The sequence below is a fragment of the Pagrus major genome, chromosome 9, assembly GCF_040436345.1.
Source record: "Pagrus major chromosome 9, Pma_NU_1.0".
Taxonomy (NCBI): domain Eukaryota; kingdom Metazoa; phylum Chordata; class Actinopteri; order Spariformes; family Sparidae; genus Pagrus; species Pagrus major.
The window spans coordinates 20,090,546-20,102,573 of NC_133223.1; the positions used below are offsets into that span (position 1 = coordinate 20,090,546).

Below are 12,028 nucleotides of genomic sequence, written 5' to 3' on the forward strand. Positions count from 1 at the left end.
CTTTCTTTTTTTCATGCACTGAATTGTTTACATGTGCAACAGATCCAACTGAGTCTGGTCTAATCAGGCACAATAAGTGGAAACACCTGCGTCTGTGTACAATGGATTTACTGTTGTATGACTTCAGGCATAACAATGCACTCTGTAGATGAAGAGCTGCATTCATTTTATTGTTTTATTTTTATTTTTAGTGTTTCCATTTAATTCACAAAAAAGTGGTTTGCAAGTGGAGACCCACGTGTGCATTTCTTCAATCTCCAGCTGTGGTGTTTAAAATAAGACTGCTGTTAGCCGTCTCACTGTGGTGTACTCTCAGCTCATTTACTGTACGTAGCATTTCAAAGACCAGAATATGACACAACAATCAAACAAAACAGCGTTTGAAATACAATAATTTATTAAAGCATCTTTAAATTCTGATATAAAACATTTTTCTGATTTTTCTTCTTCAAAACAATCAGAAATCTCAGAAATACAGTCATCGTCAACGGCAAGATCAGTCTCTGGTGTGGCCGCCGGCAGCTGACCAGATCGCCTAAGTGAGTAACGATTGGAGAGCGATGATGGAAGACAGTGATGCAATGTGAGGTAAATACTAAGCTTGTTATGTTTGGACCTTATCATGAACTATACTGTAAGTCGACTGGCATAGGCTCCTTTGTGTTCATTTACAGTGGAGGAGCGGACATATCCTCATGTTAGCGAGATAATACAAGGAACTGAGGGCGTTGGGTTTTGAGGGCAACACGCTTAGATTAACTTTATGATGAGAAAAAGCTCAGAAACAGGGCACAAAATGGAGAAAATCAATACTATGTTATGAACAACTTGTTTTCTTTTGGATCTACATTTCTGTGTCCCTGAATGCACAAATAATAGAAAAGTACTGGGACAAACTGCATCAATACATTTCCAGCACACTGTTCACCACACTCTTATCTCTCCACCCACTGATACTTCAATAAATAAATAGCCCACCCTCGCATGGCCTTTGACATCACTGAAAAAACGCAGGAGAAACAATCTTTAGACACAGATGCACTAAATAAGAAATATCCTGCTTTTTTCTTAACATCAGTTTTAGCTACAAAGACATCGATACAACAGCTCAATACAAAGCATTCGTTCTGGTAGAGAAGCACAAATAGCTTGACTGATTTTAGTAATTAATGCTTTTTGAGATAATACTTGACTGCAGTGGTTACAGATGTTGCCTCTCCACTGATGCAGTGGCTATTCATGGTTGAATCTTTTTTGTTTGTTGCATTTATTTGACTTATACGAGGCAAACGCACCAGTGGAAGCCATAACTACCACTGACAAAGGATCCTAAAACCCCTCCAAATTTATATTCCATTCCTGAAAGGCTGCAACTGAATCGTTTAGTCCAGGATAGTTAGAATAAAATTTAAATAAGGCAAGATGAGGGAGAAAATCTCCCTGGGACAGTTGTATTACACATTAACCTGAGGGAATCTCCATCCAGGAGAACATTCATTAAAATGGGGAGCAATACGTAGAGAGATAACACTTGAATAAAGGTTTGTTTGCCACTGCAACTCATTTGTTTTACTCATTTTAAAGAAATAACAATAAGTCATAATTCAGATGTTAAATTGTGAAGGTTTGGAATAAAAGAGAGCAAGCTCCGACTCGTTATTCTGGATCTTAAAACAAAAAAAAAACATGAAAAGAAACCTGAAATACATTTCAAGTAGGATGTGAGAAATGATCAGTGTAGCTATAATGAAGGTGAGAATCTTGTCTGGAGACTGAATGGAAGGAAGCAAAACTCTGTAAAGCTTAAAATGGTGCAGATGCTTCAATGTTCCTGCTTTCAAAAACCTGCGTCTCTATGGAAAAGATTTTTTTCCTGGATGGAGTTTGTCTGCGTTAGAAGTCAAAAGCTCTGAAACAAAATGTCTGTCGAAGTGTTTTGATCCTCTCGCTCTCTCTGCATCTTCAATCCACGTCTGCTTGTTTTCCATCAGGTGAACTGTAGCTGTGTCCGTTTTGTGTCCTCTGTCAAGTCAATCACCTGATCCAGTTGCTTCCATAACTGGACACAGACTTCACACTGCAGCGCTTCTTCACGATCATGTTTATGTAGGCTTTCATGATCTTTGTGATCTCTCCAACCTGCAGAAATGTACAGATGAAACACACGGTCAGCAGATAGGAACATGAAATGAAAAGCAGTCAAGAGCTCAAGACTTTGGCTTTAATTTGAATGTATTGCCCTTTGCTCTACTGTTCATTAAAGAACTACAATGTATTTATTCAGTCGCACGTCTGTGATGACCCTGACGCCGCATCCTGTCCTATAGAGAGCTGACTGCTTTTATACGAGCTCCAATAAAAGGTTCACAATGTAACTACACTGTAGCTACATTTTTACTAAAAGTTTTATCTTGTTCAGCCCTGTCACAATAACTACTTTTCTTGGGTGATATATTGTTCTGCGAAAATAGATTTTAATATCATTTTACGACCATTTTATACCACATATAATAAAGATAATAAATTATAATGCAAGTGCACCCTCTTGAGTAGCAATGAACTTTTAATTCTTACTAATATTCAGACACTGGAATGTGGAATATACAAAATGGGACTCTCTGGCTCTGTTAACAAAGTTGATAAGATACGTTTGATATGAATCAACCAACTGAAATTCTTAAATTCTGCTTCCACTTACGACAGAAAATATGACGTACCTGTGGTGTGTCAAAGAACATTTCTCTCTCGTCCACAGTGATCTTGTAGGTGCAGGGCTGCGGAGCGCCAAAGAAAATGATGTGCTCGTACGGGAAGGTCTCCAGAGGTTTGGGCTCGCATCGCTTGTAGACAGACACGTTTTCAGCGCTCACGCTCAGCCAGAGGTCATGAGGGAAGCCTCCTTCTTTGCACTGGAAAGAAACAAGGACAGGAACTCATGAAGATCACTCAGTGCGCGCAGTCGGGCTGCAGCGAATGATTATTTTTACTATCAAATAATCTGCTGATTATTTTCTTGTTTAATCGTTTAGTCCATAAGTCCATGTCTATGACGTACCTCGACATCAAACAGTGTGGATCCATATCCGGGCCACTCCTTGATGATGGTCATGTATTTGAGCATGGCCTGATGCTGGTCCAGACCCTTGAGGCGGGACCACTTCTCCACGATGCTCGCCCTCGTGGCAGACATCTCCTCCTTCACCCACATCTCCAACATCTGCTCCTCCTCCAAACGCTGCTTCTTCATCGAGCCCGTCTTCAGCCCCCGGCGCAGGGTCCCATCCAGGAAGCTGGTCCTCCGACGCTCCAGAGTTTGGCCTGAGCCCGAGGCTCCACCCACCTTGGTAAACTGGAGGATGCGACTGCGCAGGCGGCCCACGGGGTAGACGTTCTCCAGGCTCCAGGTGACTCGAGCTTTGTCACCGTATAGAAACTGAAGGCGCAGCGCGGCGAGGTGCTGCAGGGTCTCTTCTCGGGCAGGGAAATGGCCCCGGGTCAAGCTCTCGTGGGCCTGAACGAACAGGACATCATCTTAGCGCCAACTAATCAAAAAGACTCTGAATTAATTGTAACAGACGGAGTAAAACATACCTGCTCAAACATGAAGGCGAACTCCACTCCTTCTTTAGGCATGCTCTCCACATCCAGGAAGCAGTAGAGTTTGAAATAGAGTTTCCATTGGCCGTCTTCCTCACCCTCCTCACTGCCAGCCAGTCTGCAGGGAGAGACACAAGCCTCACTTACATCTCTATGCTTTGGTCCTTTCTTATCATTATAAACAGGCATAGGCGAAGATTTCAGGGGGACAGCGGGGACCACATCCCCCTCAATAATCAGAACGCGCGCATTTCTTATGAAAACATGAAAGTAACAGAAGACTTTTATTTTGACAAACCACTAGAACGTGACTCATAGATGCAACAACACCTCTGACGGCAACTAATGAGCTCGTAGCTCATGTTTTTCAAGGATACTTCTACAATTGTAATTTACATGTAGATATCTACTGAGGTTAGCATGCTAACCAGCTAGCCCCAGCCCATCCTGTCTTGTAATACCACTGCAAGCGCCCAGTCTGGGTCACTAACTGCACAGCTAAGGTAATGTTGCACCTTTAAGGTAATGTTTTGGTAATGACTAAAATGTATTGTATTCTTGTTTTCAGTCAGCAGTTTCAGTTTTCATTAAAGATGCCCTGTGGAGTTTTCTTGTAAACAAAGTTCCTGCTGTTTACATTCAGTGTTGCTCACCAAAACACATTGTGTGTATCCTTGTAACAGATGTGCTCAATACATTCCCCTGTTCGTAAATCATTTGTAAAGCCACGTAAAAAAAAAAGAAAATACAAATAATGTCACCCTGCACCTTTTTCCTGTTACCTTGCTTTGTTTCTTTGCTCTTTTGCCACCTGTAGATCAGTAGGCAAGTGTGAAACTAAGGGCAGAGATGTAGTATATGCTGTCACCCACAAATGGGAACAAAGAAAAAGGGGATCAACTGGCAAAAACATGACTCCAGAGCACTACTTGTGGTCAAAAACTCCACAGGGTACCTTTAACATAATCGAGAAGTATATGATTATTTAATGTGTGACTAAATGTGTGATGTTTTGAAATCATGTTAAAACACATATGAAGTCCAGGGGTTCATAAATTAATTAAAATGAATTCATTTATCATTCATGCCTATTTAAAGAGGGGACTTTAGACTAAATCATGCCTACATGTTAATGCTGCTCTACAGGAGAGTAAATATTCAAAAGCAATACTGAATATTTGAGAGCCTTACTGCATTGCATTCTGTTATATTTTGAATTGTCACCTGTGTTTTCCTTGTCATACATAAATTGATGCAGGAAAAGCCCAATTGAGCGCATTCAAATTCCCCAAAAATGCAGAAAATTATGCGCTTGAGGCTCAACATTTTAGGAAGGTGGACCACCGGTCCTGAAACGAAACCTACGCCCCACTAAACAGATATTATTATTAAATATAGTGTTGGAAACAATACCCTACCTTTCAAATTTAGCCAAAACATCAGCCACAAGCACCCTGCTCTCCACAGCCTTGTCAATGGTGTTGTTGTGTTCAAAGAGTGCAAACATGTTCCTGCTGTCTTCCATAGCCAGACCTCGGATCAGCTTCTCCACCACCTGAACAAAACACGGCAAGATCACAAGACACTTGTATCAGAAGAAGACAAACTGTCAGTTTAAGTAATCAGAGTGATATCTTCCAGAGGAATGTTTAAAGCAGCATGTCTGGTGTTGATTTCAGCTCGCTCACCTCTCCAGCGGTGGTGTGTGAGTTAATGGAGATCTTGCAGGAGCCTCCTCCGTGGCAGTAGACTGTGGTGGTCATTTCCTGTCTGGTAAGGAGTGCCATGATTTCCTCTTGTGAGGGAACAAACTCCCTGGTCTTGGTCTTCTTCAGAGACTCGCCGATGAAATGGGCGAACATTTCGATCTCTGTACCGGGGAACAGCTCCTTAATCCTGCAAACAGATAAAGATAAGAAGACAGTGAAGTAGAAGTTTTAATCAGCTGTCATGTGTGACCATAGGATTGCTACGAATTACTGGAACAATGTTAAATATACACTGCACCTTTTGAGGTGAAACTTGAGGTAGCGTAGGATGCCTCGGCTGGGCAGGAAGGTGCAGCTCATACAGGTCAGGAGGTGCCAGTGGGCGCGGTTGGCAGGACTGTTGGGATGCGGGACGTGATTGGTTTGTTTGATCAGCTGACAGTAAACCTCATCTCTTAACGACCTCAAGTCTTGACAGGTCTGCAGGATTCCTTGGATGATTGGGACGGGGTCCGACACTGCCTCCATCTCCTGCAGCGAGTTGAAAATCTTCACGGCTTCGTCCTGCAGGCTGGTGTAACCCTTCTCCTTTTGCACTAGGCGAGACAGACAGAGAGGGGATTTATTTTATACCTGCTCTAACAGGTAATTATCTAAATCACATTAGAGAATGTTTAAACTATAGTGCCAGTGTGTCACTTTGAGGTTTGAGGACGGCTGTTTTGAACCTTTGACTTTGGCATTACAGCCATCGCCATCTTGTTTTTTTGGGGCCAGAAGTGACAATATTTGGATGAATCCACAAAAGCCTCGTTCAGACTGCCAGCCCAAATCCATTTATTGGCCGATCCAGATTGCGTCCAGATTGACTAAAGGTAGTCAGATTTTTGCAGGATGTTTGAAATGCGATTCAAATCAGATTTCTACAGATGTGTCTCAGTGCGGATGCTCCAGAGTCACGCAAGTCTATCAGAGCAGCTGAGCAGAAGCGGTGCTTCTACCAGCAGAGCCGTATGGAAGATAACACAGAACAGTCTGTAAGACAGTCACGCTGAAATATACTGTCTGCTCCGTGACTTTTCTGGAGGGCAAGATGATGGATCTGAGTACTTGTAATGTGAACACAAAAACTGCTATCTCATTTTATCAAGATCAACAGAAGTCAACAGCAGTAGCTTGTAACACTCACAGTGGACGCTGACATCTCCGTAGGGCAGAGGTAGAAGAGGGGAGTGCAAAGGATGCTGGGTATATCTCAGGATGGGGTTCCTCCAGTATGTCTGCTCCACAGCCTCCACATTCAAACTGCTCTCCTGTTCAGACACATAACTGGATCAGTGATCTTAAATAGGCTGAAGTTTGTATTTAAGTGAGTTAATTAAGTCAGTCTAGGAACAGTAGAGATATCAGTGATGGATATATTATTACAGTAAAGCTGGAAAACGGCTGTATGTGAGGAAAATGGGTAAACAGAAGTATTTTGAAGCAGGTGAAGACTTAAAGAGGATCACGGCACACTCTCAGTGAGTACAAGTACCTCACTTTACTACACTGTGTGTCCCTGCCAAAGGTTTGCATGACTGAAAAATTGGAGTTAAAATATTAATATATTACGTTAATTAAATGTCATACAGGATTATTATGAGCACATTTAGAAGCATTAAATCTCATAGCAAGACATTAAGAAACAGTGAATCCTTTAATACCTTGATGTCCCTGATGAGCTGTTGTGTTGGCGTTTCAATGGGGACTTTGCTGTCTATCGCTCCCTGTATGGCATTCGCCCACCGCATGGCTTCATTCAGCATTTTGGTGTAAAGACGGTAAGAGTGTTTACGTCCATGGATGATTATATTCCAGTAACCTGCGAGAACAAGGCAGAAAATAAAGTAGAGCTTAAGACAATTTCTCTACAAGACAATCAAGTTTAAACTCATATTAGTATATTTCTCTTGATCAAGATGATGAGAATAATGTTGATTCAAACTGACCAGTGTCCTTGAAGACCTTCTCATCTGGCTGCACCACAGAGCAGAGGCTGTTCAGGACCAGAGTTCCCAGTTTGGAGGCGCTGCGCTCCGACGTCTTGTAATAATCCAGAGAGTTGGTGGTGAGAACAAACCATCGCTTCTTCAGCTTCAGAGACGTGCTTTTGGCTCCTGACTTCATCTCTTTATGTAGCCAGCCTGAGAGAGGATTAATACATAATTTTGAGTCAATAAAATCATATTTACCTTTCTGTAGTTATTGAATTTAACCATCAGAAGTATCCTATAGCATGAACCAACTGTGAAATAACCTCATCTGACTAACCTCTGACTAAGAACTCCTGTCCGTCGACTCTGGTGTCGCCCTTGGATTTCTGCAGCAGGCCGATCCAGTGGTGCATCTCCTCAGGCGTGTCTGTGTTGCAGTGGATCACCCGGTTAGCCGTGATGATCACAAACGAGTTTGGTCTGCGAAACAGAAAACACACATGTTGTTAAACCATGTGCAAGCTGTCATAACACTTGGACTGTAGATTAAATACATCTTTTAGGTTTAATATCCGTTCCTCACCTGTCGGGGTTGTCTGATGCACAAACAGAATCGATCAAGCCCACATCCAGTGTGCCCTGGACAAAGAAAAGAGGACACTCGAGTCAAGTAAGTTAGTTTACATTTACATGATTAAAGCTAACGTAGCTAACTTACCCTAATATAGTACACATTAGTAGTTAGTAATCAAGCTATATTATTTTAAGAATTGCTACTTTTGTCCAACCAACAGTCCAAAACCCAAAGACTCTGCATTTAATGTCATAAGCAACAAAGAAAAACAGCAAATCCTCACATTTAAGAAGCTGAAACCAGGAAATATTGAACATTTGTGCTTGAAAAATGACTAATTGATTATTAAAAAGGTTGGGGAATAATTTTCTTTTGATTGACTAATGAATTAAGTGACTAATTGTTGCAGCTCTAGACATAATAGGGATAATTATTGGACAGTCTGTCCTCAGATGCATTCGAGGTGTTGCCGTTGTTTGCACATCGGAGTTAATAGAGTGAAGAATAAAAAGACAGCTTGACGGAGAAGATTAAGTTCTGCCAGCTTGTTCTGCCTCCACGCACATGAGCATCCGCTGCGTAATGAGGGGGCGAGTTTATTGGATTTCAAAAATTGTCTGATGCAGCTCTCCCAAATTCCAATGTCAGAAAGATGTCTGATTGAGAGGGTTTCAGACGCTGTTCATCGATTCAACAAAGTCTTCGTCTGGAGCATACTGATGCCTTGAAGACTGAAGCTGTACTGTATTTATTTGTTCACTTCTTTTAATTTCTAAATCTGCAAATGCTATTAACGACACTGCAATCATCCATTAAAATAAACAATGATACACCAGTGTGTGTGCTCTGCTTCTTCAGCTTAAATTACAGTATGACCCAAATCTGGACCGTCATACTTTGGCCGATTCAGTTACACACTCCATTATTACTGCTGAGAAGTGGAGTTGAGGCTGGGGCCCGGGCAGCAGAGAGGTAAAACAGAACTAACCACTGCATTCTTTGGGTTGGCCTGTTCATGGTGCATCTCCATGAGCTGCTCCGGGCTGGCGCTGTGGACCCGACTCAGCACATTGAACCAACCGCTGGATGGGGTCAGAGGAAGTTCAGAAAGTGAGAGTCAGCAAACATGGAATTGAAAATTACAGCGTGAAGTTCCACTGGCAACCACAAGGGGGAACGTTGTCTCCACAGATCGTTTTTACAGAGAGACGCTGTCACAGGAAAACATGACAGCCACAGTTTGAATATGTGTATATAATGTACCTGGCATCTTCTGGAGACTCTGCATAGATTTGGTAGGTCCTCTCCTCGGTCACAATGTTCAGTGCGTTCTCCTTCTCATGATTGTCCAATATTTCCCTACAGAAAGATAAAGAATAGATTTTGTGAACATTTCTGTTTCTTTTGAGTAACAAAATGAGGCAAAAAAGGGAAGAAAACCCATGATTTTTAGCCCTTACTTGGCTGTGCGGACATCAATGGTTCCCTTCAGCTTCTCTTCAGCGTCGTTCTCAAAGTACATGAGCTTCGACTCCCGCAGGACGAACCAGCGCATCTTCCAGTTGCGCCGAGACAACGTGGACATCCCTCCTCCTTTCTTGTAAAGCCAGCCAGATTTGACGGAGTCCTGCTTGGCCCGAAACCACATGAAGGTCTCGTCCTTCAGGACACACCAGCGACGACGCCACGGGATCATGAGACCGCCTGAGAGAGGGAGACAGAAAGGATGTTTATTTATGTTGTTTCTCCCACCAACACCCAAACATGCATCATCTGGAGACAAAGCACACAATACATGAAAAACAACATTCGTCAAAAATATACAGTAAGAGTAGACATAAATAAAAGAAAGAAAACAAGCAGAAAACAAAGAAAGCCTGTAAAACTGACGCAACAACCACACGGGTCGTGTTCAGCTGTGCTTAAATCATCTGAATGCCTGCTGGGTAGTGATTTGGTGAAGCAACTCACTCTTCATGTAGAGGTAGCCGTGGAAGTACGGAGGCCCGCTGCCGTTCAGGATGTTCACCCTCCCGTTGGAAACCTCCTCGTCTGTGTCCACGTAGCCGTCGTTGTCCTCGTCGCTGTCGATAAACTGAAACACGAACAACAACATTCATGAGCAACATGTGTACCGCATATTTAAAGCAACACTATGTGACTTGCTGCAGAATGATAGTTAATTTTTGAGTCTCATAGTCCATAGTCCATCCATCATCTTTAAAACCACTTATCCTTTGCAGGGTCGCAGGGTTGCTGGAGTCAATCCAAGCTAACATTAGCAGAGTGGCACGGTACGCCAGTCTCATGCCCAGATCGCCACATACCAATCAAAATCAAATACCATATTGGGTCTTTGGCATTGGACCCGAACCATTAACCCAAAACGTTGGTATTTGACTGGCAATGAGACTCAACAATCAACTATTTTACTCCAGAATTACTTTGAAAGCTACAGAGCGTTGCCTTAATAATAAAATCTGTCATTTCAATAAGGAACAGGTTGTGTTTTCATTTTCTGACGACTACAGGAAGTCAAGGAGGCAAGTTTTGCATTTTCAGCATTTAAATCGGTGCCCAAAATCTGTCTGACCTTGTTGCTACTCTGTCAATCAACCTCTCCATAAAAACTAGCAGGAACACACACACACACACACACACACACACACACACACACACACACACACACACTCTCCCTCTTCTTTCCCTTTGACATTTTGCTGATCTGACAGTGTCTGAACTCTCTGCCTGACTCGCAGTATCTGGGAATAGATTCACGTGCTCATCAGCAGAGCCAAAACAAATAATTGCAGCAGTGTTTCACTGAGATGCTAACATGAACTGAGCCCCTTTGATACGTTAGGAGAGGATTGAGGCTCGCACGCTGAATACTGGGTGTGCAGTATAGGTGTCGAACCGATGCGTGGGAAGAATAACATACCCAGAGGAAATCTAGGTGTGTGTCAGTGCATGTGTGAACAATGGCTTCAGTTAGAGATGATATGGTGATGGAAAATGCAGCAGTTTATATGTTAGAGCAAAACCTGCTTTAAAAAAGCTACATTTATAAACAATCTTAGTCCACTGGCCCTCTGATGGAGCTCCAAATGATTACCCATCTGGATTATATCTGCAGCATTTGACAGGAATGAGTCTGAGTCTGTTCGTTCTCACCGAGTCCGAGCTGCCTCTGAAGGAGTCCAGGCTGTTTTGGGTGCAGGAGGATTTTCGCAACACCTCCTCATCTGTGACATGGCCGTCATTGGTGCTAGCACCCGAGCTCCCATGAGCCTCCTCGAACTCCTCTTGGTCGTAGTCCGACTCTGCGTCTGGCAGGTGTGAGTTTGACGGCTCTTCGCTCGCAGGCTCGAAGTCTGAACCCCTGCTCGCCCTCTGGCTCGGCTGCCTTTCTCCATTAGTGACAACAGCTGGAAGAGGAGGAGGCGGTCTGGAGGTTTCTATGTGAGGAGAGGCATGACTTAGTCCGTTGGGGGTACGTGAGGAGGGCTTTGCCGGAGCAGGAGAGGAGGCCGAGGAGGGAGTGTCCACTTGTCCTTCCGCAAAGTCAGGTGGAGGAGGGGGAATACTTTGGAACACATCCTTGTCCAGAGGAACCGCAGCCGGAGGGGGGAAGTCAGGCAAAGGAACGCACTCGTCGTCGGCGTGGAAACCCTCGTCCACCTCCTCCTCGGCCAGAGGGGCGGTGGATTCAGTTGGGTCGTGCAGGTTCTCCTCACTCGAGAGGGATGGCTCCAAACCACCAAAGTCCAGGAGCTCCAAGAACTCAGTTGCTACACGAGAGGCTTCCTTCTCCAGCCTGTAGATCTCAGCATCCCTTTTCTGGCGCAGCTCCTCTTGGGAGACGTCTCCCAGAAGGGACACGCCGTCCTGCTGCTGCTTCTGCAGACGCTCGATCTCTCTCTCCAGCCGAAGGATCTCCTCCATCTGACGGCTTTCCTCCTCAGAGGTTTGGCTGTGGGACAGAGTCTGAGACAGCTCCTTCTGCAGACGGAGAGACATGTTAGACAAGCCTTATATGTGTTTTCATTGAGTCAATAACATTTTTTGACTATGTGGTTTATGTTTTTAAGGTTTATTGAAAAGGGTTTACCTTCTGACAGACACCATTTACCAGCGAGCTCCTAAAAGCAAGATACAAAACATCATGAGCT

General features: G+C 43.5%; 1 protein-coding gene across 1 annotated transcript in view; it reads right to left on the reverse strand.

Moving 5' to 3' along the window:
• Window positions 1-374: 374 nt before the first annotated feature.
• The window catches only part of myo10l3 (myosin X, like 3), a 67,903-nt gene continuing 56,249 nt past the window's right edge, over window positions 375-12,028 (reverse strand). Inside the window, exons 24-41 of the mRNA XM_073474187.1 lie at window positions 11,968-11,998; window positions 11,031-11,858; window positions 9,828-9,951; window positions 9,317-9,560; window positions 9,120-9,215; window positions 8,845-8,938; window positions 7,866-7,921; window positions 7,620-7,762; window positions 7,298-7,492; window positions 7,013-7,170; window positions 6,496-6,619; window positions 5,605-5,902; window positions 5,286-5,493; window positions 5,016-5,152; window positions 3,592-3,715; window positions 3,056-3,511; window positions 2,718-2,909; window positions 375-2,139 (exon numbers count right to left, since the gene is read on the reverse strand). Of these exons, the coding sequence (XP_073330288.1) occupies window positions 2,035-2,139; window positions 2,718-2,909; window positions 3,056-3,511; window positions 3,592-3,715; window positions 5,016-5,152; window positions 5,286-5,493; window positions 5,605-5,902; window positions 6,496-6,619; window positions 7,013-7,170; window positions 7,298-7,492; window positions 7,620-7,762; window positions 7,866-7,921; window positions 8,845-8,938; window positions 9,120-9,215; window positions 9,317-9,560; window positions 9,828-9,951; window positions 11,031-11,858; window positions 11,968-11,998 (3,613 nt within the window). The 3' untranslated portion in view covers window positions 375-2,034. The remainder of the gene's footprint in view (window positions 2,140-2,717; window positions 2,910-3,055; window positions 3,512-3,591; window positions 3,716-5,015; window positions 5,153-5,285; window positions 5,494-5,604; window positions 5,903-6,495; window positions 6,620-7,012; window positions 7,171-7,297; window positions 7,493-7,619; window positions 7,763-7,865; window positions 7,922-8,844; window positions 8,939-9,119; window positions 9,216-9,316; window positions 9,561-9,827; window positions 9,952-11,030; window positions 11,859-11,967; window positions 11,999-12,028) is intronic.